Source organism: Chaetura pelagica, unplaced genomic scaffold, assembly GCF_000747805.2.
Source record: "Chaetura pelagica isolate M959 unplaced genomic scaffold, ChaPel_1.0 scaffold3, whole genome shotgun sequence".
In the NCBI taxonomy this organism is placed as follows: domain Eukaryota; kingdom Metazoa; phylum Chordata; class Aves; order Apodiformes; family Apodidae; genus Chaetura; species Chaetura pelagica.
The window spans coordinates 12,376,101-12,402,237 of record NW_009952974.1 but is presented as its reverse complement, the minus strand read 5'-3'; the positions used below and the strand labels follow the sequence as shown (position 1 = coordinate 12,402,237).

The following is a 26,137-nucleotide window of genomic DNA, read 5'->3' as shown; positions in this document are numbered from 1 at the left end:
GGGCTGCGCGCAGCCTCCCCAGCAGGAGGAAGCGCCGCGAAGCCTCCGCCGCGGGAGCTGCGGGCCCGCCGGGAGCTCCGGCACCGCGGGACGCGCCGGAACTGCGCCAGGAATGACATTTTCCCGGCGCTGAGCTCCGCTTCCAGTCGGTTGGAAAACAAGAGCCCGTTCCGCCGCAGGGGAAGCTCCGCTCGAGCCCCCGGCCCGCGGGGCCGGCCTGGCTGCCCGTGCCAAACCCGGGCCGGGAGGCTGCACAAACGCTGCCCCAACACTGGAAGTGAAGGCCGATGGAGACAGGATTTTAAAAACCATTCTCTTGGGTCCTTTATCCTTTTCTAAAACCTACAAACATGCCTACACACATGAACATCGAGCCCAGGTATAAGCAGCTGCTTTGCTCTCATGGCATCGACTGAAGATGTAAAATCACTTTTGAGATGTGAATCATAAACCCATAAATACAATGACACCTAAACCAGTGTAACAAGTATAGGGTACAACTAAGTGTACTGGCTCCTAATACAAGTTTCACAACATTCTGGGCATTTCTGAAAAACAACAAGTTACACTCTAAAAATACCTGAAGCACAGATACTTTCTACCAGTGCATCATCGGGGTCTGATGTCCTTCTGAAGAACATGGACTCACAGAATTTCAAAGGAAAACCACATCGTTTCATCTTGGAAGGAAGAAAACTTACCTCCACTCTGCCTTGTTATGCAGGAATGAGTTACACTGGTCTGGAAGGTTGCTGTCATTTGACATAGATTCCAGGATTGAAATTATCTGCTTGAAGGATGGCCTTTTCTGAAAACAAAACCAAAACAAAACACGGCATTTGCATTCATCTACAACAACTGTTGTGTAACATTATTTGCTGGCATTTTTCAACTGAAAGACTGCAAGCAGCAGAAATGGGGATGCTGCTTTCTGAACCCAACATCCTACAAGAGGACTCTACGTTTGTGAATTATTATTTTTTTTTGTCCTTCCCATTGAAGAAAAGTTGGGAAGAGTCACATAACCTAGTAGGACTCAAGCCTTAGCTTAGTCTCCCATATGTCACAGTAAAACTTTTTCGTACTCAAGTAAGAGCATTAAATAACATTAAAACCATCAACATTCTTACTTCTAAAACCCAAGATTTCTTCAAGCTAAGAAGGAAAATACAGTCAAAAAGAGAAGGCTGGACCCATTAGCAACTGGTAATTAGATGGCCTATTACAGATAGTAACCCAAACTCTTTAATGTGTCAATAAGCTATTCAGCTGCCAATCAAAAAGGGGGTTCTGGCTGAAGTTCCTTTCTTGTAGAAAAGGACAGACTTTCCAGAAAAAACTTGCACTCAGCTACCTCAGGAGCAGCTGAGGAAGAAGTGAAGATTGAGGCTACTTGAGGATGTCTGGCCTGGCAGCTGAGCTCATGCCAGCAGTAACTCTGCTCATCTGTCCTGGGCTCATTTGCTAAACTTTCTGTTCCTGGGCTCTCCAGCTAGGACCCACTATGCTCACTAGTGGCTAGTGCTAGAGAGCTTCTAGAGAGCAGTGAAAACTCCTCAGTATCTTCTGCTTTCCCCTTAGCCCCAAAAGGAAGCTATGAAGTAGAAATAATAACTGAAAGCTGAAAAAGCCACAGTTAAATGTGTTTCCTGAAAGAGTGCTGACTCTATTAGTCTGTTTGACAGACCCCAGACAAGGTTGAGACAAAAGGTTGAAACAAAATGTAGATACATAATAAGGGGATGATGCACATTCTCTCTCTATCATGCCTGTAATTATACCATTTCTGCTAAAATTACAGATGCTGCAATTAAAACGTGCATTTTAATTTGGGAGCACAAAAACAATTAGGAACGATGCTGAGGTGTCTCTCCCAGGAAGATCCAAGTGATTTTCACATTATAAAAGAAAGACAATTTCTTTATTTTAAATGTCAAACAGCATGAAAAAGTGTCAAATGCATAACAAAATTTTTTTTAAAAAAAAAGACAAGCTCTCATATACTGTAATGCTGCACTGTTCAGCTGTAACAAGAGGCTTTGTCTGTCATTTTTTGGTCCATCTCCATGATTCCAGGCAACAGGCACCTGGATGAGCTCTGCAGATCTTTGCAGCAGACAGGCTTGCCCCAGCCAGCCAGCTGGGGCCCTGTGCTCACCGAGCAGCAGCAGGGCCTGCCTGGCAGCACAGCGCTTGCACTTGCTGATCTAGTCCCCACGTGGAAGCCCAGCAGAGTTCCCCTGCATTTATGGGGGGACTTGGGGGAGGTAGCAGTTGTTCCACTCCATGCATGATGCTGCTGGACCTGCCACAGCTGAGGAGACCCTCTGGACATGGCCTGGAAGCACACAAACGTTCCTGCCAGGCAGTGTGTCACACTAGACCACAAAATTCATCACTGGCACCAACCAGGACAGACAACTCTGGTGCAGTTTGGAAGGACGACCTTCCAACAGCCCTCACACACTTCTTGTTGCTGCAGCTGCATCTCTTGTACCCACCCCAATGGATGTGAACCACTGAGGCAAATCAAGGGCCTCCAAATGGCGAGGAAGCTGCCAGACAGGTCATGGCTCCCCACCAATACACCAGGGTGCTGCTGCTGCCATGTACTGTCTGACAGGCTGGCAGGTGCATCATGTGCCTTTACTAAACTAATTCTATTTTCAGGAAGCAACGAAGGGCAAACATCCCCTTGATGCATTAATTACAGCATTTTATGGCTTATTTAGGATTCTTCTACAAAACACTTCCACGAGTTTGCTTGCTTCTCCTTCCTTGGGAGTATGCTGGGAAGTAGAGGGCAGAACTGACACTGGGCACAGTCATCAGGCCTGCCTGGAGTAACTGGAGTGGAAATAATGACAGAACAGGGCTTTTACAAAGGGCAGGTGAAAGCACCAACTGACTGATCTGGGAGAGCAGCAACACATGCTCTTCTGGTCCTACACCACATGCAAAGGAGCTGGAACAAATGCAGTCACTCAGGACTGACAAAGCTTGAACATCTCTGGCTGTGCAATTTCTGTGAGCAGCCACCAGCTACCCTGCCAGCTCTGTAGCTGCCAGATTTACAGGTACCAGCTTTTGCCTGCAGGCAAAGCTGAGAGGAAGACACAATCCTGCACTGCCGTGTGGGTTTTGTTGGTTTCTTTCCTCTAGGCAAAGATAATTTCAGATTTAATAAATGCACTCTAAGTGCAAATAGACCTTGGTTAAAAGTGGCAAGAATTGACTGTTGAAATAGGAAGCCCAAGCTGAGAAGTTTAAAAGAGTCTTATTTTTGTGGATGACTGCTTAGCACTTTCTAGAAAGTCAGGCATCTCAAGTAATTTCTTCTAAGAGATTCTTAAAATATCAAGGCATGAGTCGCCTTTGAAAACTGTTTATTTATATCCATGATGTTTCATATAAAAATCTTTAAAGTATATGCCCCCTTAGAAATAATTCTGCTGAATATTTTCACTGTTTCCTTTCACCTGGTATTTCTTACTAAACAGGTCTGCATGAAACCAGGATATCTAATCCATTTGCATTTCCTTTCTTATTGCCTCTCTGTTCCCAGGTTTCTGATTTCCATTAAAACACTCAGTAATTTGTATACACCTTTGATATTAAAGTAGGGATAAACTCAATGAACAGATTAAATGTGAAAGAACCACTCACCTGTGTTTCAAAAGAAAGCATCCCCAGTAAACAAAGGCATCAGTGATGAACAACCTTGTTTATACAATTATCTAGTACCCATGCAAAAGCAGCTTGTTAGGGATTTTAAAAACTGGAAGTAGTCATTTAAGACACTACAGAGATTGTCCTTTAATAATTACTGACTTAAAATTATTAACACTGTAGTAAAATGCTTTGAACTCACTAGGGACTGTTTGTTCCAGCTAGCACATTTTAAACTGTATGAAGACTGCTATTGCAAATATAATGTGGAGCAATGCACTATGGATACTTTTCTCCATACATGAAGAAATCCTTAAGAATTCAAAGCAAAGTAAATAGCTGTCCATTCCCATGAAGAATTTATGGTGTGAGCTGTGCCTGACACTCCAGCTACCCTGCAGCAGCTCTCAAGTGTATTCCTTAGACACACAGTAAATGCACATCCCACTTGGGCATAAGCCACCTAAAGAGACCTCATGCTTTCTGCAGGCTAAGAGTACATGCGTTAGCAATTCCTTTTGAGCAGCTGACATCCTCAGGCTTGCCCCTGCTTCACCTTCAGGAACTTGTTCATGCATCGACTGTCTGGTTTTCTAATCCTAACAAAAAGGGAATGTTACACAGAGCAGTATTTGAGAGGAGTGTGCTCCATCTTTTGGCTCATGCAGGCCACACAGCCTCTTATCAAGGCATTTTGAGAGCTGTAAGTTGCAATCCTTTCCCAACACGTGACTGAATAAATCAGTCACATGCCCAAACTGTGACCAGAGATTACTCCATTTCAGTCACGTGAACAATGCATTTATAATTGCCAAACAGAAGAGAAGCTGCATGAAAAAAGTAGCAGAGAGCAGTCTGTCATAAAAACCCATCTACCATAATATGCATTCTTTGCAAGCATCAGAGGCGCCTCTTGGAACTCCCAGGAACCAGCCCAAACCCAGATGAATTGCTCACACAGACAGAACTCAGCCTGATGCTTGGGCATCCCTCTTTTACAACATGCAGAGCCATCCCTCTCCTTGAAAAACAGCAACAGCCTTCTGGATCTATGTGTGTGGTTATAGCAAGCCAGAGAGTGAGCAGGTGTAGCATGTCCTGCAATTATGGAAAAGAAGCTCTGATATTTTTTACTCTGTGGCATTTGGTAGTGATGCTTGGGAGTAATTATTAAAGATATGTAGGTAACAATGGAAAGTGCTCTTCAGTAATTACTGACCTAGAACTTAAACAGTCTACTTGTAGATTCAAAGACTCAAAGTATTTATCTCCCCTCCCTCTGTGGAGAGGATAAAGAGAGAGATATTAGGGGAATGGCATTTAAATGGGTCTTCATGTGGAAATGACAGTAGTGATGGATCTCAGGCCTCCAGATCCATTCAGCATGAAAGCAACTCCTTGCTTAAAATAAGAAACAAAGAAGGGAAATATATTTTCTCGTATTGCTCTTCTATGGCTACTCTCTATTTAAAGTGATAAATTCTAGCTTTAAAGCACCTAAATGCTATAATTCACTTTGGGATAAACCTAGTCTCTCTGAAGTAGTAACTAGCTTTATTCTGAATTTAAAGGAACAAAGTTCTTGCTGATGCCTCGACTTGAGAAAAAGGGCATAATTTCCTTTCTTTACCTATCCTTTCCCCTCTCAAATACCTTCAGAAAGGAAATGGATGCTAATACTTGGTAATAAAGCTAATATTCTCACAGGCTCTTTCCAGCCAGTTTTATATAGAACAGGATGGCTGCAGAGTCAATTAAAAGAAGGCAATTCCCATAATCTACAAATGCTTTTTAGTAAGTAAATGTTCTTTTTAATTTCCCTTTTAGTTTAGTCTCCTAAGAGCAGATTAATAGTGACAATGGTTTGGATCCTTAACTTGAATTTTTAGTCCATTTTCATTGTTAAACAGTATATTACTTCTGTTATATTATCACAGTATAATCATTATAAAGTCAGCATTCAAAGTCCTAAGAGAATAGAACGGGAAATGTTTCATGTTAATTAAGAATGTGTTGCTGCTGTTCCTACACTCATTTTTTATACTAACTTACTCTTTATATGTTTTCAACACAAGGAAGGCATCAAAGCCGGACCCTGAAATAGGTTTCACACACAATGCTCACATATATCCAAGATTAACTATTAACCCCTGAAAGAAACTAGAAAAGAACAATTTTTTACTTGCTCCAAAATAGCTTCATTTTTGCCATCTCATCCTATTTACAGGTATTGTCTTGAATAGTCAGGTAAGTTAGTAGTATAGTAACTCTTGGTTAAAGGAGAGAGACATTTAGCTATAAATATGTAAACACATAAAAAAACCCCAGCTTCAGCTATCTTTTTGAAAAAATATGTTCACTAGCATGCAGCAATGGTGTTAGCTGGGATTCATCCCCCCTAAGAAAGACAAACAAGGTGAGGGTATAGAAGTCAAACACAAATTAATTTACCTTTGAATCAGCATCCCAACATTGGTGCATCAGTTCTGCAAAACTTCTGGGACAACTGCTTGGAATGGTTAATCTCTAAGGAAGAGGAGAATGTACCAGTTATTGGAAGCATTTCCCTTTAAGCTGCTACTAAGATTTTCTGTAAAAGCAATGCAATTAAAATAAGTATAACACACACTTTTTTCTTTTAAATGCAATATAAAACCTGAGGATTGACATACTAAAGAGACCTACAGAGAAGGAATGGAACAAATTCACAAATGGAGTTGCTTAAGAAAGCTCAGAGACAAGGAATTTAAAACGAGGCAAGCAACTTCTAGTACTAAACCTTAACAGTTTGTGGAGGTTACTGCGTGGTATTCTAAGATGCTTGTCAAGATAGGGATAACATACTGCCTACCCTAATTCCTTTTTCCCACACAGATAATACAGCTGTACAATAGTATAATCACTTTTGAAATAACAGATGGCTGAAATATTGATTACATTGAGATAAAAAGAGTTGAAGTGAAGTTCTACATGACACAAGAGATGTTTCATGAGCCCATGGTCAGAAGGATTAATGAGGACATGCAGATCTCAGAGAGCACTCACAGAGCACAGTGAACTCATATAAATATTTCCTGATGACTGAAGACAAGAAGTTTCTGGTTATAGCCAGGACAACTGACAGCAAAGAATTAGTTTGAAGCTTATTTGGTTTCCTTTGCTGAGAGTTGTAAACCATTAAAAAATTCCCTCAGTCAGTTACAGAGGACTTTTAGTTTAAAGACTTGGCCTCCACACTGGAAAGCCTAAAAGCAAATCCATCCTGATACACGCACACTGAGGTACCAAAGTGTCTCCAGTTGAGATTAAACATGCATCCCAACAACACCACACATAGAAGAAGGTTCCTTTGCTCTCGCTAGGGAAGTTTACTGACTTCAGATGTTTCATAGTAAATTAAAATATATGTAGATAAAAAAAACCCAACACACTTCCTCAGTGCAAATGTGTCCAAATAAGAGGGGTCAAGCTGGAAAAAAGGTTCCATGTCCTGTAACAGGTGAGAACCAGGTGTTACGGTCCTGTTCAGACCAACCTGTCAGGAGTACCCTATGATATGTTTTAGTCTTTGCATTTCCAAAGCAAAGCAGAGCAAATTGTGTCAAACTGCACCATTACATTACTGCAACATGACCTGCAAAGTCTCACAAGCCACAGCAGCTGAAGTGAAAGTTAACAAATTTTGCTGTGCAAGCATTTGAACACCATGCAAACTGGAAACATGAGATACAGAACCAGGGCACTGCAGGAGTATGATTATTAAAATAATGTAATACCTTAAAATGCAAAGCTATCTGTGCAAGAAATACACAGAAATTTGTACAATGCATAAACAAATTGTACTGGTGCTTGATCTCTGGTTGAGTCATTAGTCTAAAAATACACTGGCTAGGCTTGCTACAGTGTTTGTCTGTAACCCTCCCTGCTCCAGGAGGCAGAAAATCAGTTACCATCACCACTTCTGTGCAACTCACTTGTGCAGAATGTTATCTGTCATGTATTTTAGAGGTAGCAGGTTCCAAAAGCGTCGTATTATAATAAAGATGACATTTCTCTGTGGTAATTTATTATGAGATCATGCCTAGCATAATCTGAATTACCAGGTTTTTTCTTTTCTGGATTAAAAAGTATATAATTATATAGAAACTCTACCAGAATAAAAATAACACTGTGAAATTATGCAGTCTCGAAAAAGACGTGTACAGAATCATTAAAATCCACTTCATTTGTTGGGCTCAGGCTTTGCAGAGGGGGATTTTTCACCCTACCAAATTATGCTTTGGCCTCAGTCCCACACCGATTTTAACAAGAGACTGGCAGTGCAAAAAATGAAGGACTAGTTCAACAGTGATTCAGTTCTGTTCTGTAACCCCACTGATGTCAACAGGTTGAACTGAGACCAAAACCTGATCCTCAGACTTGCTTTGGGACATAGAAACTGCGAAGAAAAGTAGCACAAGCTTCTACAAGGCTTATGCTGAACATGCTCCCTAAGTCATATCTGGAAAAAAACCCCAACTATGCAAGCAACAGGCTAGTGGTATCTGGCAGACAAACAGCTGGATCTGAACATGACACCCCTGAGGTTTCTTCACTCACAAGTAAAATAGTCTTCATGCCCACATTTTGTTTATAGTGTATTTTACACAGTTCCTTTATCTGGAAAACTGTAGAGAAATGTGTGTTGTACCCTCTGAAATCTTTCACTGTGCAACTACACCTCTCTACAACATTCCCAATGCCACTCTGTACCCCTTACATAGAATTGCACATGGTAGGGATAGGAAAGACTGTTGGTGGAAGGCTCTGTGTGTCCTTCAAACTGGCATATGAGGCTTTTCCTAAACTAGGAGGAGGAGTCTCAGTTGTGCCTTCTGCTGTGATAAATGCTGTAGAAGACCACAGTATTAATCTTCACACTTAAGTGTAGCATTTGCAGCTAACTGGTACAGCACAGTATTATTACTCACTGGTATTAATCCAGCCCGCAAATAGAATTAAATAAGAGAGGGGAAAAAAAAAACACCAACAAAAAATATTAAACTAAGAGGAGGAAACCTAACTCCTCTGTTTAACCCTGAAGCATTCTGAGAAACAGTTTATGTAGAATAATAGGAATCTGTATTGTACAGCCACTGCCTCGCCATTGTAATGTTTCCCAAGCTTCTGCTGTGTCTAGATAGAGGAGGTTTCATCTTTGTGGAGGATTTCCATGCTGGTCTGTGTGTGGTACAGTCACAACTTTAAATGTTTTTTAAATGTAGTAACTGTCTTTGATATCAAGGGACTATGTGTTCAGATATATGCTCACATGTCCAACTAACTGAAAGCCTCAATTTGTGAGAAGAAGAAAAGCGAGGCTGGGGACACTTGTACAAACGGTGTTTACACCACTGAAGTGCTTTTGAAATGGAAAGACTCTGCATGAGGAGGCTTGCAGCTATGCCACAGCCTTGCCAATACCAGTGAGGAGCTCATCTTCAATGTAGTGTTGAACGTAGGTGGCAAAACTGTAATTTCTCTCTTTTTTTAAAACTATTTTTTCTTCTTTTATTTTTGAAATTTTCATCTAAGCGGCAGTTTCTTGTACTATAGTGACTCCTGCTGGGAGAGTTAAGTTGAAGTAGCTGAAGGTCTCTTACAGATATATCAACTCCCGGCCAGTAAAAAGATGTCCTAAACGCAGGAGATGGAGTTAAACTGTTCCCCTACCTTGGACGCAATGGCTTCTTTCATCACTAAGAACAAACCCCTAGGTTTTACAATTGAGACTGAGAAACTAGTACAGTACTTGTACAATTTTTGATCTACAGCATCACGACGTGAAGCTGCAACAATTAGATGTAAAGGGTCCATTCATGAGGAATAACATCACTTTGACCCTTTGTGTTAGCTCCTACTGCTAATCTTTCCATACGCGTGAACTTACTTTCAATTTGAAGAAGATGAAAAAGTCTTTTGCAAAACCCCAATACTGTTTTCTGATCTATGTACCTGAATGTAGAAACGTAGTCTTACCTCGTTTTTTTCCACTACAAGCCAAGCTACTTGTAATCCTTCCAAGCCTTTAAAGGGGACCTCCCTTGTTAGCATCTCCCAGAGAACCTGGAACAGAAAAAAAGAAAAGAATTTTTATTTCTGTACTTTGTATTTTAAATACATTATTAAACCTTGATACAGCACTATTCTGTATCCAATTATCAGGCAACCAGTTTCCATTTGCAGGAACTTGGACCAGTGTTTATGTGCAAGATCCTCTCAATAAATTAATTTGAATGTTTCTGCTTTTTCCTCTACAGAATAGCTCAGATGAAAAACTAGGTTGTGTGGGGTCTAATGCCTGCAATTTTGTGAAAGCCACGGAAAATGCTTTTTACTTTCTTTGTACACTATAAAGTTCACATTTGGCAATTGAGACTTGGACAATGAACTCCTTCTTCTCAGCCCCAACTAGACACATCTTTGCTTTGTAGTCATATTGCATTTTAAAATATTTCTGTATGATTGCAACTACTGCTTCTCACTAGTCAGAATATGATCCAAAAGGTATTTTGCTCCTAGGCATTGCCTATGAAAATATTAAATAGATTTTTGCAAGCAACACTGTAATTATCTCCAAGTATGTGATTATGTTAAGCTGAATAATATGCAGCATATAAAAAATTACTCAGTTCTCCTCTCCATCTTATAGATGCACTGTCCTTAGACATGCTTCTAGCATTTTGGTAACACAGTACACAAGAATCTAAGTTACTCTGTAGAAAAGACTTTGGCATCACCAAAAAGGCTCCAAGTGAATGAGTCCAACTTGCTTTTCTGCCATTGGGACTACATATTGAAGTTCAACCAAATTAACAGACACTTTGTACCTTCACTTGTAGATGTATCTTTTTTTTTTTTCCTTTTTAAAAAAAATCAGAACCTTCATATACATATCTTGTTACAAATATCTACAAGCAAACTTTTCTTCTGCTCATATACCAAGCATATCAACAAAAAAGATCTCATTTATGTAGAATAACCAAATGCATTAAGATCCTTATGCAAGTCTCTATGCCCTCAGTATTTGGGTTAGTACCCAGGTTTATTCCACCTACATCATTCTGAATGGATTCTGGCCAGCTATGAAGGTAATTAGAAAGAAAATGTGAGAATATTGGCAGATGCTGCTGAAGCAGAAAAAAATGCATTGAAACAGAGTTGGGCCTTTAATCAAGTGAACAGGGTACTCCAACAATAGGCCTATTTGAATAATTCTGCTTGAGTCACAAGACTGATTAGTAAAACTAAGGGTCTCTTGGAAAAATAAGTAAAAGGACAGTTTTCCTGAGAATAAGAAATAAATTGGGAAAGGTGTTGTAGAGGTAATTCAACACTCCTGTTTTCCTCAATTCATTCCTTTTAGAAAAGAAAAAAAAAAAAAAAAGGCACTTCAATTTGTAACTCCCATTATCACCTCTCTACTGGTAAAGAAAGAAATTTAACTGCGAGGGAATGAAATAATTTAGCAGTCCCATGTAATTCAAACCAAAAAAGCCGTGTATAAAACAGCCAGTTTAAAAAAGAAGCCCATGGACCAAAACAAACATGCACTTGAGCAGCCTTGCAGAACCACCTCATCTATACAGCTGGACCAGGAAACCACAGAGAAGAAACTCAAGTCTGCACATCAGACAGAGTAGTATGTAAATACATTTTCCAAAAAAAGAGCGTAATTAATACAAGTTAAATGTATCCACGAGCCTTGAGCAGGAAAACTCTATTGCTCTGCTATCTTTCTTTCAGAAGACTGTAAATTGTGAGGGTTGTCTTGTTTCATTCATGCACAAAAGTTTGTGCAGAACATTTTGCACTGAATTCCTTTATCATGACACCTTTAGTGTTTATTTCCACTGCCTGTATGGATCATTGCCCTCCTACATCAACAGTGCTAGCTTAAAATACTTTGAGACTGCACATAGTTGAAGAGAAATACAGCAGCCTGACACAATATTAAGCATTTTTCTTAATGTCTTATTTTTTCTACTAGTAGAAGAAAGTAAAAGATACAAAAGTGCGATGTCAGAAATCCTTGCATTTATTTACACAGGCTTAGAAAATGTTCTAGCAACAATGCAAATTTCATGTTCAGGACAATGGTACCGATAATAATTCCTTCCAATGGTGACTTGTCTCTATCTTCAGTTTCATAGGAGCTAATTTACCTTGAATCATCACCTAAAGTGAACAATTGCATTATCAGTCTTTTAAAAAGTAGCAGATGAGTATCTTCTGCATTCCCATTTGTTTCTTCCTGTCTTGAGGGTCATTCAGCAGCAGCAAAAAGCACCCTGACCTGACTTACCCCAGCCTCTTTATTGCAAGACAGACTCTGTTCATATCTGGTGTAATTAATTGATACTGACAAGATTCACTTCCCCTCCCATATCTGATGGTGTGTGTGGATCACCTGCTTTCCCCATCATATCACACCTCTGTGATGACAGACAGCAGGTGCTCACAGAGAAACAGCCAAGTTAGACAAAATGATGGAAAACAAAGAAAGACCATTGAAAGTAGTGGTTTGTAAGCTGTGGCCTCTGAAGATGTTGGGCTCTTCTCTGCATATAGAGAAATAGACAAATATATGAATGTTCACCCTATACATAAAGCTGAGAATAAGAATCATATGGTCTTCAGAAAAAGTTCACACATTTCTCAGCTCTGCTGTGCATTTCAGTTCTTATCCTCTCAACTATGTGGCAGCAACCAAAAGAAAAAAACAAAACATAACAATAAAGCCCCCACATCCCTGTGTAAAGCCAACAAAGATTCAAAGTGCCATACAGGATAGGGAACATCCAAATTATTAACTTGAGAAAAACTGCAAGTCACTGCAATTTTGAGAAAAATCACTGAAAATAAGAAATGTGTTCTTTTGGTAGGAAAGTGTTCACAGATGAGGGTCAGGAGCCACAATTAGCAGAAGTGCAGTATGAGCAGAAAGTGTTGCACTCTAAGAGGTACTGCCCTTAGGCATGAAAATTAGGTCAGTCTTCTCTGCATTGATCCAAATGGAAATTAAAGATCTCATAATTCCTTTCAAAAAGAGTAAGGGATAACCCCTGGAGCTGGCCAGCATTCCCTCTATAAATAACGTATGTTCTCATAGCTAAAGCAATGTATGAAGTCTTGCTAGGAGCATTAACAGCTGCTATGTTTAATGGCAGCCTTTATGCTACCAGTAGGCAATTAATGGTTTGACTTCTTTGTTCCTGTAAGTGTTAAAATAATTTAGCTACATACATCACATAAGCTTTCTATGATTAAACAAATTTATACTGATAAACACACACTGCAGTGCACCAAAATTGTCAGCATAACATATTCTGAGCATGTATTTTCATGATTTCAGAACAGCTTTTAGTGTACGTAGAATGACAACATTACTCTTTTGCGTTGGGAAGGGAAGCAAGGAATTATTATTGAGCAACACACATAATGATAGGCAAGTCAATTTTTAGGTTTATCACTTGTAATACTTGGTATCTGTTGTTTAAAGTATGAATTTGGAAGTGGATTAGAAAAGAGAATCACAGCATGGCTGAAGGAAAGTGCAAGATATGTCTGTGTTGTAGCAAATATCCTGGAACATTTAGCTTTAGTGTTTTGTGGCAGTAGTATAAATTATTTACTATCGATCTCAAGGAGAATATATAGACCTCTTTAACCATCCACAAGAGCTGGACAAACGCATCCAAATGTTAGCTATAAGCATGTATGCAACTGTTCACAAAGAGGAAAATTTATTTCAGCTGAGGAGCAACTCAGACCTATAAAGGTTACAGAAGGCATTTAACAGTTCATAGAAAAAAAGCTTTTGCACACCTTCAGATTAATATTTAAAATCTCAGACTGGTTTGTAGAAAGAACAGCCAGTCAGGAATAGAAAACCAGCATAAAAGAAATTAAAGCATGCAGAAAGCAACAAATATTGCAAACAGAGTATCTATTCCTAGCATCTTACTAGTTTACATTTGAAAGGATTCTGTTCTTTGTTAACAGGACTTTAACTGAAGAAAAGCAGATTTGTCTCTCCAGCACAAAGGCTGCTGGCAAGTTTTGAAAAGGGATTCTTTAAATTTTGTTTTTATAGATGGTAATCATTTGAAGAGACACAAATACCCTAAGATTTTTTCTGTTTTCAGTCTCGTAGCTAATTTGCTGATTGTCTAGCACTTACTATAGGGAGATTCCAACTTTTAATATTACATTCGGACAATTTCTTGCTGGCATAACCCCATTATGTCAGTAGTTTAATTAACAGAGAACTCAGACCACTGCCATTCTTCAATTCTATCCCTGTATCTCCTCTGAAAACTATGATGTTCTAAAACTGGAGTTATAAAAAGATTAATTAATTCCTAAGTGCTTATGAATTCATGAGCTCCTACCCACAGCAGAACATACTAGCTCAAAAACAATATGTTTAAAAATGTGGGTCAAATATTATTAGGCACACTAAAGTAGCACTCTACACCCATAACCACATTAAAATATTCTAGTACCACTGAACTCTTTTCATAAAGAAAAGAGTTTTCATAAAGAAAAGAGCTGAGTTTTACCTCCAAGCACAGAACTGTCAGAGGTGATTTACTTTTTGGACAAGGGAAAATAAACTATGTGTGACATACTGTTCCCAAGGCTCTGGCAATACTTGACATGATAAGATATTAAACACTTCCCTACCTTATCCTACTTCTAGAACATTACTTAAAAGTCAATTTACATCAAGATGACTATGTGAGCAGTTTGAGCTATAAGACCATGTTTGGAATTTCTCTAACATTTTTGCTTTGTTTTGAAACTGGAATGTTTCCCTTCAGTGGATAGTGTGTGATTGCTTCCCGTAACAGTTTACATTAACATTTAGGTTTGTTAGCTTATGTTCTCTTACTGTTTGTGACCTAGTTCAGTTAAGCAAGCAAGGACTGAATCTGCCAATATAGGCTTTTTTTCCTCCTTGCAAGCCTTCAACTTTTCATTTGTAAGCGATGTCACATCATCTCTCATATTTTTTTTTGTTATAAACAACCATGTGACAAAAAGTTTTAAGTCATCTTCCTTTGGGACATCAGCTTAGCTAAGTACAGCTGTAGATGCTACCTTCAGAGTGTTTCCCTCACTTCTATCTCCTCCCATCCATCAGAAAGAAAGAGGTGATTCTTGACAGGTACTGAAATAATTCCTCACTGTGCCACCAAACATTGAATCCGAAACCAGAAATGGTTAATGCACAGATGTGCATGAAAATCCTTTGGGACATCAGCTTAGCTAAGTACAGCTGTAGATGCTACCTTCAGAGTGTTTCCCTCACTTCTATCTCCTCCCATCCATCAGAAAGAAAGAGGTGATTCTTGACAGGTACTGAAATAATTCCTCACTGTGCCACCAAACATTGAATCCGAAACCAGAAATGGTTAATGCACAGATGTGCATGAAAACTACTACCCCACTTTATTTCCTTTTTTTCCCCTCAAACTACTCATTATGGTTGTCAGAGACAGGCCATGGGGTTAGGCACACAAATGGTCTGACCACTAGGGCTATTTTTAGACTATTTTATATCGCAGATCAAAACCAAATTAGCTTTTAACTGTGAACAGAGTGAAGTAATTCACATTACTGTACCTACAAACCCAACATTTTAATGAACTATAACTGGTTGCTCCCCCTTAAGAAAAATGGCAAAATCATTTTGGCTTTTTCTGTATTTTTAGGTGGGGCCTCTACCTTCACAAGAGGTACCGTGTCTATTCTCACAGCTAATGATAGCAGGGTCTTTTAAACAACTGAGCACAGAGAAATGGCTTACTTTTTAAGATAAAATCAGTGACACTCCATTTTAGGGAAAGCAGAATCCTAATCCATTCATCCTGTTATACACCTAGTGTAAAAACACCCTTTTCTGTTCTGCTAAAGAACACAAGCAGAGGTTCATGCTGCAGATTGTTCAGTGTCTCCTGCAAGCCTTTGGTGATGTGCTGAACAGTTGTGCTAAAGCATGCACTTCCCACACTGGCATGCTGCTAATCTCATCAGAGAAGGATCTTACTAAACATGCAAGACATTGTTCTTCTATTATTTTTAAGCATGCGATTATAAATTATGGATCAGTCTTCAAAGGAAGTGTGCATCACACAAATTCTGTCACACTAGACACCCGCTACTATGAACAGGGAAATGAGAAGCACTTACCACTCCATATGAGTATGTGTCACATGTTTCAGACACTGGGAGACTTTGGATAACTTCTGGGGCCATCCATGGAAAAGTGCCCACTAATGACATATGTGTTGTATGGGAGTGGAACCTTGAGGCACCAAAATCACAGATCTGGCAAAAATAAATACAAATTAAACAGATATTAGAGTATCAACCTCATTTATTAGGTATCACAACATCAACTGAAGCAGCAGAATCTCTCTACAAATAATTAAAGTAGTCATACCTTTAAGACGCCATCAGCAGCTATAACAACTGAAAATTAAAATACAATAAGATTAATGGAATGCTATTAAAAATAAACACATTTTCATAGCAAAATTTTGTATTTTATCAAGAAAAATGCTCCTAGAGTGAGCCAGCAACTGAGTATGCTGGTTTCTTTAAGAAGATTTAGAGAAGATCTGCTGAATACTTGCAAGTCTCTGAACAAATGCAAAACCTATCAGGTCTTACTGCCTTTCAAGAGAGCAACACAGCTATAGCTAAAATACAGAAAAACTCCATTCTCCCCAGTATAGTTCAGCTTAACAGGAAGCTCTCAGAAAAGATTCATTAATAAAAGGCCAAAACGTACAACTGAGGTGAGACCTAGAATTTTCTTGACTATTATCTCCCTGTGTGCATTATTAAAATCTGTGTCACTCCTATCCCACTACTAGTAGCAAAAGTTTTACTACTAGTAGCAAAAGTTTCAGCTAAAAGGCAATGTTCAGCAAATTTCATCGTCAACTGCCAAGTACAGACTAACTAATGCACATCAGATGCATATTACTCAAAAGCCTGAATATCTGTCAAACCTCAAAACAGGCCAAACACAATATTTTCAGATAACAAATAACAGGCCTTATCCAGTGTATTGTGTCTGGAGTCTGCCAGCCTTTCCAAAAAGAAAAAGGATGTGAGGAGTGTCCAGGCAATGTCTGACAGCTGATAAGACATGTATAATCATGGTCAGAAAGACACAACTTGGAAGAGCCCTCCACAGTGCTCTAAATGATGCCAGAGACTGTAACAAAGCTCAGACAGGGTCAGGATGGGCAGGAGGGACCAGACTCTTCCATCCCTCAAGAACTCCTAGTGCAGCTTGATGACAGCAAAGGGATTAGTTAGTTCTGCATGTTCACAAAACTCAAGTACAGACTTAAACATTACATCAGCAGGTTAAAAGTGAATGCAGAGCATTTCAGTGTTTTGCTACTTTACCATTCCTGGACTTCAGATCCCTGTGGATTACTTTTACTGGAGCTTCCATGTGTAAATAGTGCATTCCTACACAAAACAAGGGAACAATCTAGTTAGGGAGGCTGAGCATGGTCATCTGCTATCAGCAGTCAAGTCTGGGTTCCTAATAGTTGTCCTCATTATGAGCTGGCATACCTGTATGTAATACTGATACACTGCAGGAGAACCAAAGCTTCCCATAGTCTAATTTGAGTAAAACACTCTCATATATCTCTCAGATATCTAAGAGCATATATATCTCTCAGAGCACCTATATACAGGCATGTTAATTCTTATTAACATCATATTTAGTTCTTTTCTCTAAGGTATCTACACAGGGAAGCGAAGTTACAAATTTACTGTTATTTCATTAGTTTACACAAATTCCTGTATCACAGAGAACATAAAGGACAAAACAGCTTGTTCTGCATTATTATATGAAGAATTTCAGTATGTTTGCTGAGAATAAGCCCTTAGCTTCCTTAAATGTCCCAACTGAAATAAAATGTAAGGATAATTATGCCCTTTACCTCATAAATACCCTACATCACGAAAAAATTATGCTCTTGAGACTTAGGGGCAAATCAGAAGCAAAACTGGCTCACAGAAGCCATTTTCAATCCAGAAATAATTTTGGATTCCTAACAACCAAGGAACATTTTAAAAAGCACAGTGAATATAGTTTGCTTTTCTTAAGTTTGGTTGAGTTTTTTTTGTTTGGTTGGTTGTTGTTTTTTGTTTTTTTTTCCACAAACTGAATAGGAAGTATAGGAAGGCTTTCCTGACTTCACAGGAAAATCACCTCCAGCGGTACACTTTGCTGACTGTGTAGGATAGTAATCCACCCATCTTGCTTACCTTTAGCTATGTCAGTTGCCCAGGTCATGATATGATCCATATCCATCTCTTCACTTTTGTTACTATTAATGTAATCAAAGAGTGAGCCAGCAGAAGCATACTCTGTTAAAAAACAACAAACAAACTCACATGAAATTTTAAAATACTGCATCTAAACCTAAAGATCCCATGGAAACTCTGGCAGTTCCAGAAAGCAGTCAGTCTCTGGCTTAATGACAAAGAATTTTGGATTCAGCAACTAATATTATTAGTTGTGTAGGACAAGAGTGGTAGTTTGTTCTTAGTATCCCAACACAGACATAATCTACTACTAAGGGTCAAAAAAAAATAATCCAAAAAAAGTTAAATAATTTATAACAGCAGGCGAGAAAATGAAATTAGAAAGGTTAGGTGACAAGAAAGCTCAGGCAAAGCAGTTTAAAATCTAGAGTATTCTAGATGATAGAGGTTTTGGATGCTCCTTATTCAGGATCAACAGACCTCTTCCTTAATTTCTTTCAACTGCACCTATGGAAATGCACAATAGGATTATACGGGTACAAACAAAGGCTTTTTTAGCCTGTTGGTGTTTACAACAGGTAAACAGATGGAATCCAGTCCAACTCTCAGAGCACAAGGCTGACAGCTGGAATTACAACACAAGTTACACCTACACACATTTAAGTATGAAACTGGAGACAACTGAAACTCCCACAGTGCCAGTTTTATATAATTTGAAATTCCTACATATTAAAAAAGTTAATTTGCTGCTCCTGATCAGAAGAGCAGTTAACAGATGAGTTGGGTGGTATCAGATCCTTCTTACTGTTTCCAAAGACAAAGGATATTTCCCACTGGTGAGCACTATTGCATATAAATGATGCCTTGTAACAATAGATAATTTTTAATTTTTTATATTTTTTTTTTTAAAAAAAGTAAAAACAGATGTTAAATATATAATCTTCTGTTAGGAAGAAAGGATTTGCAAGTAGAAAGGGAAATTAATATTTTCTTTTCCTATTTCCCCATGGAGGAACAGAGTAACAGATCAAATCATTTGCTCATGAAAAAATGGAATAATGAAACTAGAGGTCTAACTCCGAGGTAAGCAGAGCAGATTCCATGTGCTGCAGGTTATGTTCAGCAGTTCAAAGGCTGTAGCTCCTCTGCTTAGTAGATACTAAATAAGCTTTATGCTAATTTAGTATTCATTCATGTTTCTCCAAAAACACAACAGAAGTTTGTGAGTTGAAGCAGCTCATACATTTTCTTCTATCTGGTTGCCAAGACAGAGTGAGCATATGCCACCCAGCATAGCTCAAGTAGCACGAAGATCAGTGGGATACAAAGAGCAACTTCAAGCCTTTCATCCTTCTCTCCCAAGGCTACTCAGTGTGCTTCTTGGGCAGAATTTAAAACCTATTTACAAGGCTCCCAGAATCTTCATTCCTAAGGTGGCAAACCAGCTGGTATACAGTTGAAATGCTTAATTTCAGCCATGTCAAAGCAGTCACAAAATCTCATGACAAAGCAGTCACATTCCCTCTAAGACTGCATCAAATGTATCCAAATTGTTATTAATCATAATATTATTAAATGGATGATACATGATTGACAGGCTAAATGCATAAAAAAAAAAAAAAACAATGTTAACCCTCATCAAGGAAATCAAAACCACTATGAGATTGCTTCATGGGGAAGAAAACTCTGGGATCAAGACTAAATCTGCAGCCTAGAAGATGGTCGGTTGTATGAGAAGATTCCAGCAGTAGATGAAAGGAAAGAGGGAGAAAATAGGAAGTGCCTTGAAAGTAAACACTCAAGTGGCAAGTTAGGGTTTGGAAAGGAGGCTCTGCAGGAGACAGAAGTGGTGCTTCTGATGTCACCGAAAGAGGAGTAAGCTGCTGACCTGCACATTTCCTCAATTAAAACATAGGCTTTTTTTACCCATGATGTCATCATCCATCTTATAAATGGATTCTTCAGGAATAGTCTTGCTGCAGGCTTTGCATGCCTGTACAATGCATAATTTGATTCCCCAGTGTCAGGGACAACTCAGCTCCCCAAGCCCTTTGCCACTCTTTGTGAGCAGAGGCAAGTAAGTTTCAATGAATAAAGCTTGATCCTTTAGTACTCCTTCTATGTATTCTTTATGGCACAGGTTTTTACTAGACACTTATGGATTTGGAAATCATATAATGAGGATAATTTTCTATCAATAATGGAAAAGAGGAGTTGGCTTTAGAACAAAAAGCTCTGATGCCTGACTGTGATGGGCTGTGGGATATACCATACATTTCTGTGCAAAAGGGGCACACAAGCTCCAAGAACCATTTGGGAGGAGGCAGCTGTGGTGAAAACTAGATCTGAGAGCTGGGCATCAAGATCACTGTTGACAGAGACAGCCAGTGACACCTAGAATGATGTGTTCCATGTTAGCAGCTCACCAGGCGGGATGATCAGTAATATCACTGATGTACATCCCAGAAGGGAAATGTGTTTTGACTGCAGATACAGCCTTTCTCAGAGAACTCTTTGACAATCCCAGAAAAGACATTACGTGCAGCTAATGCTTGGTAGGTGCCAATGCTTGGCTAAATGCCCTCATCTCCATCACTCTGAAGAAACATTAGTTCTCAGAATTTCCTCATGTTTGGGATTCTCCCTCATAACAAATGGATCTCTGAGTAAACACAGGATTAAGTCTGCAACACTGAAAGCCATGCAGAATATCATGGAGTGAAAATTCCTCTAAAAGATACTTCAAGAACAATTAACATTTCTTTTCTCAGTAGCCATTCTCTCATATGACAATGGTATGGGGAAATGGATCCTTGCTTTTCTTTCAAAACACGTGATTCCAGTCTCCTTGAAGCTGCAGGGAGAACCAAGCAGTTTAGCCAGGGTGGAATCAGCGCTCCCCAAGCAATAAACTGGTTGGACTACACAGCAGAGTCTCTTTTTCACATATGGTTAAATAGTCCCCATTCCCAATGACATAATGAACTACTTCAGCTGCTGTCTGTCCTGTGACTGGCAAGCAGGTCAGATGTCATCCGAACACTGACCTTTTGTGAGATCAAACTGAGGACATTCTGCTTCAGACATCATCCTGAGTTGTAGATTGTACATCTCCTTTGTTACTCTGCTTGACAGTTTACACTTATTACGCTTATGTTATAAATTACAGTAAAATTACACTTCTTGATTTATTCGTTGGTTTTTTTTTTGTTTTCTTTTTATTGCTTCAAGAAGGTATTCAGGTTCTTGTCTGTATGCACAGTGCATCCTCTGAGTGGTGCAGACTGTGGTCACCGCCATGCACCTCTGGAGTACTGGTTGCAACATCATCACCTCCAGCAGGCTAATACACCCACAAGTAAAGCTCCCCACACTCTGAACAATGCTCTATCTCAGATGTGCTCCCACCGGATTACACTGCCATCTACTGTGACAGACGATCAGACGTCTAAGAGACAGGTAGAAATAACTGAATTTTCATAGGTTCTGTCCACCATCTGAGAATCAATAAAAACCTGAAGAGCAGCGTTTCAAACTGATATAATACTGTGCCACATGCAAAGACTATGCTGTTCATCAAACTCTTTGAAGGATTACAGACATGGCAAAACAAGCCTCCTAATCCATGCTTTCATGGTTTTTATCTCTCCAAACATTGTTTCAGCAGACTGTAGATTTATTTGCTTTGGGTTTTTCTACTACTGTCTTACCTAGTTTCTCCCATATAGGAATGGGAGAAATTACATTATCTGTAATGTAATTTTGTATCTGGACAAACTCTGAAGATAAGGGAAAGAAGTTTAAAGCGAAAAAACCCGAAACAAAACACAAACCCCAATCTCCGCATAACTCTGGGAATGCCAGAACGAATGAAACCCAGGTTCCAGTGAATAAAGGGAGTTGTCTTACGGCATCTAATAAACCCTTCACTCTATTTCAAGCTCTTCCCATGTCTGAGAATTTCACAATACAGATTTTCTTATTTTCAATACAGGCAGAATTTATGGTCCAGCCTTGCTCTGAGCGGAATCTCAGCCTTCCCTTTTCACAGAACTTGCCAGAACTTTGTATCATGAAAACCTTTACTTCTGTCACACGTCAGTTAAAATGGAAAAGCAATTCACAGAACAGAGTGAAAGCTTCTATTTAAAGGAGTGCTGAGTTTGTGCATTAAGAATGCCCCAGGCGCCAGCTGCCTCTGTGCTGCTACCAGCCATGCTCTGAGCCTGGTTCCTACCTCCAGCACTCCCACCAAAGGAGGTTAGAACAATTAGCAAAACACTGAAATTGGGTAGAGCTAGTACCTTGTAACTTTGGAGTTTTACTGAATCAAAACAAAAGTCAAACAAACCCCCTTACCTGTAACTATGCCATAATTTGGAGGTTCAATGACAGCTCCGTAGAACTGTATGATATTTTTGTGACTGAGCACACTGAGTATTTCTGCCTGTTGAAAAAAACAAACAAAAAAGTCAGACAATTAAGAACTGGGCATTTACTGTAATCGTTTATTTTATACCCAAGCAGGTAAACACATATGCATAACATAAGTACAAACACACAGTATCTAGGGAAGATTCTCCAGACATGCTTGGCATTTGAAAACCTCATGAGGGAGTTTGGCAGATGAATACTTAGTATGTTTTGGGAAAATAAAAAAAATACAATTTTTAGACTATTCTTTCATGGCCAGGGCACAGATGTAGAAGCTAAGTCTTTGGAAAAACTGAAGGTCTTGGAAAACTTTGTTCAAATAAAGATTTGGGATTTTTGACAGAGTTGTGGCAGTCCTGTCCAGAATTTGTGTTTATGCACAAAGTCCTATGGGTTCAGCAAGTCCAGCACTTCAGGCTGTTAGAGCATACCATGCACACACAGCTCCATCCAATGTTTACTGGAAACATGAGGTTTCCAGGCATGCGCTGTAGAGTCTGATTGAATACACACAGCAAGCATGCTTGAGATTGCCAAACAGCATTTGAAACTGCTCCTCAGAGCAGGATGTAGATGTTTCAAAATTCTGAATAAATATACAAAACCTTCAAATTCCACTTGAACAATGCTTCTAGGTTTGAGAAAGAGACTGTGAGAGAAGGAGAACTTAGCCACAGAAAGACATATAGTCTCTGTGTTTTTTGGAAGAAAAAGCTCAGATGTCTCCTTCAAGGTCTCTCAAGTTTTGCCTTTGTAGTATTAAAATAAACACTCAAGATTTTAGACACATATTTTTGCATAAATACAGATATTGTGCAAATTCAGACACATAGTATTACATATTTTTCTCTACAGCAATGCATTCCTTTAAGACTTTCAGATTATGTTAATTCTGTACCAGTTAAGAGCATCTAACAAAAACAAAATCACAATTAATTCCTCTGAAGTTATCAGAAGTATCTGATCTGACTGATGCCTTCTCAGATCCCTTGACTGGCTCTAGGAGTGTTGCTTTTTACCTGCAGGTGAGTCTTCCCATGTTTTCTTCAATAGTTGTTTATTAAATTATTCTGTGGCTTTGTAGAGTCACTGAAAAGAGCAAGACTATAGCAGCTTTGATGCAGAAATGCATGGTACATCTGCTAGTGCTACTGTAATACATGTACAAAGCAAACCAGGTTTCTTTCTGGCCTGTGTTTCATAGCTGGTACTATGACACACGTACATAACTTCATGATTACAGATTTAAGGGGTCAGATGGCTCATTTTTTTTCTTGTTGTTGTTTAAAGTCTCTTCTGAGTAACTTCAATGCAGTTTTTTTAATTAAGAATTTATCTACTACAGCTTTGAACTTTACCGAGGTTGCACTAGTGCTTCACACTGTTTGGCCTGCTCAGCAAGGGAAACTGTGTTGCTGTGAAGCAAGTCACAATTTTTTCACAATAGCAGAAAAGTAATTTTTTTAATGTACATGATTTAGCAAACCATACTGCAGACTGTCTCACCTACTTGTCCACAAAGTAATTGTACTGGCAGCTATTTAAGCAAATGTGGGAAGACTCACCTGCAGGTAAACAGCAACATTCCTACAGCCAGTCAAGGGATCCAAGAAGGGATCTGTCAGATCAGCAAGGGATCTATTGCCAGAAGGAGCTCTGCCCTCCAGCTGCAGCCCCAGCAGCCTCCCAAGGCAGGGAACTCCCGATGCACTGCCCATTTCACAAGCTGCACCTCCAACCTCCTTCAGTAGTCTGGAGGATGCAGATGACAGCCTGCCTAGTCATTCAAAATTTCATCTCCATGGGCTAGCAAATGCAAGACCCCTATACTTCCAAAAAGTTGTGTATTATGCTTTTGCCTTCTTTGCAAAATACTCAGTTGGGGAATGCCCTCAAACTCCTACCAGCATTACTGCTAGATAACCAGGAGACCTAATACTTCCTGACTGCATACTTGAATATTGTTCAAAATTATACAGGAACATCAGGCTACAAACAGCATTACACAAACTATCTACACAACCTTTTCTTGTACACTTTGGCTGGTGCAGAGCAGAAAAAAAACTATCCTCTTGTACAGGACTCAAATATACATGTCTTTAAAGCACTGTGCACATTACCTGCTGGTGTTTACAACAGAGGTACTTCAGCAAGTCGTTAGAATTAAATTGACTGGTCTCACGTTTAACTTCCTGTGGCATAAAGTATTCAGGTCCTGGCTACAGAAGTAGTACTAAATAAATCTTTTTAGAGAATGATTATAAATGCCACATGATGAACACATCCAAGTGCCATAGCTCCCTATTCCACTGCAGCAATGTGCAGAACCCAGTGCCTGTCCTCCATCTCACACAAGATGCTGCTGGATCCAGCAGAAGCCCACCAGAGTCACTAGAAAACAGGAGGGGCTGCACTGCAGCCACACCACCAGCAAAGCCCAGGCCTACCAATCAGCCAGTGATATCATCAAATGTACAGCAAGAAGAAAGTATAGAAGAAATGGGCCAAGAAAGCAAGTACTTCAATGATGCAGACAAACTGACACACAGTACTTTTATTATTTGGAGATTAAAAAATAGTTATGTTCTAAGATTATCTTATTTACAGTGTACTACACAGTTAGACCTCATTCCAGGAGTATGAAGAAATTGTCTGTTGACCATGGCAAGTACCATCATCTTCACATTCATGTTTGTACTGTAAACTGGGATTTAACAGATACCAAAGCAAGCTTCCAAGTAAGACTAAGGAGAAGCACCTACTAATTGCCCACAGATACCCCAAAATAAGAAGTGGTGGAAAAAATGCCAAATCTTTCTAGGGACCATTACTTCTGAAAGAAATCCTTTCTAAACACTTTAAATCACTTTGCTGTTGTTAGCACTAGCGATTCTAGACTATTCCTTACATGTTCTGCTCCTTTCAATTGCTGTAGATCAGTTGCGAACTCTATTAGCCAATTTAAAGACACTTCTTCCTTAGCTGAGAACCAAATGCAAGTCAATCCACATCTCTGAAGCTTTTGTACATTATTTTTAATCAAAGAGAATGTGCCACGCTTCAATGAAAGACTGACTTGCAGATAGCAAATTACAAAGTGGTAGTTGAAGACCAGTATTTCAAGTCTCTTAAACACTTACAGGAATATTTAGAATTATCTTTAAGCATCAAACTCATACTTCAATCAAAAAATGCCTAAATGCTTGGAAGAAAATTCTGCCATGCATCTGTCTGCCTAAAGGCCACTGAAGAAGCCAGTCCAAACTGCCTCGGGTATGACACACTCACTTCCCTTGGTAAAGCTGCTATCTATCTTATACAATTTAAATGAGCATCAATTTCCTTCCTAAAGTCATAGTGATGACAAGTAACAAGTCTTCAGTTACTTCATTATATTACTTTTTTTGTGTGAAAAATAGATTTTTATTTTTAAATCTTGGACTGAAGCAGAAATAGAAGGAGCTCAGCTGAAAAAAAGAAGGCACAGCCCAGACAAAAACTTCTTGGACAAAATGTGGAGATACAGTCAGACACACAAGTTGACTGCAGTAGAGTTGAATAATACACCTAGTCCCATGATCAACTTAGTCACAGCCTGGTACTGATCATCAACCCACACTAAAACCATTCACCCTGTACTTAGACCACAAGTATGGGTGAAATTATATCCTTCTCTCAAATCCTGCTG

General features: G+C 39.2%; 1 protein-coding gene across 1 annotated transcript in view; it reads right to left on the bottom strand.

The window, feature by feature from the left end:
• LOC104387395 (mitogen-activated protein kinase kinase kinase MLT) overlaps positions 1-26,137 on the bottom strand; it is a 59,112-nt gene that overhangs the window by 9,739 nt on the left and 23,236 nt on the right. The window contains exons 2-9 of the mRNA XM_009996157.1: positions 22,375-22,462; positions 18,016-18,117; positions 17,140-17,205; positions 16,160-16,188; positions 15,907-16,044; positions 9,688-9,774; positions 6,121-6,195; positions 702-808 (exon numbers count right to left, since the gene is read on the bottom strand). Coding sequence (XP_009994459.1) covers positions 702-808; positions 6,121-6,195; positions 9,688-9,774; positions 15,907-16,044; positions 16,160-16,188; positions 17,140-17,205; positions 18,016-18,117; positions 22,375-22,462 — 692 coding nt within the window. The remainder of the gene's footprint in view (positions 1-701; positions 809-6,120; positions 6,196-9,687; positions 9,775-15,906; positions 16,045-16,159; positions 16,189-17,139; positions 17,206-18,015; positions 18,118-22,374; positions 22,463-26,137) is intronic.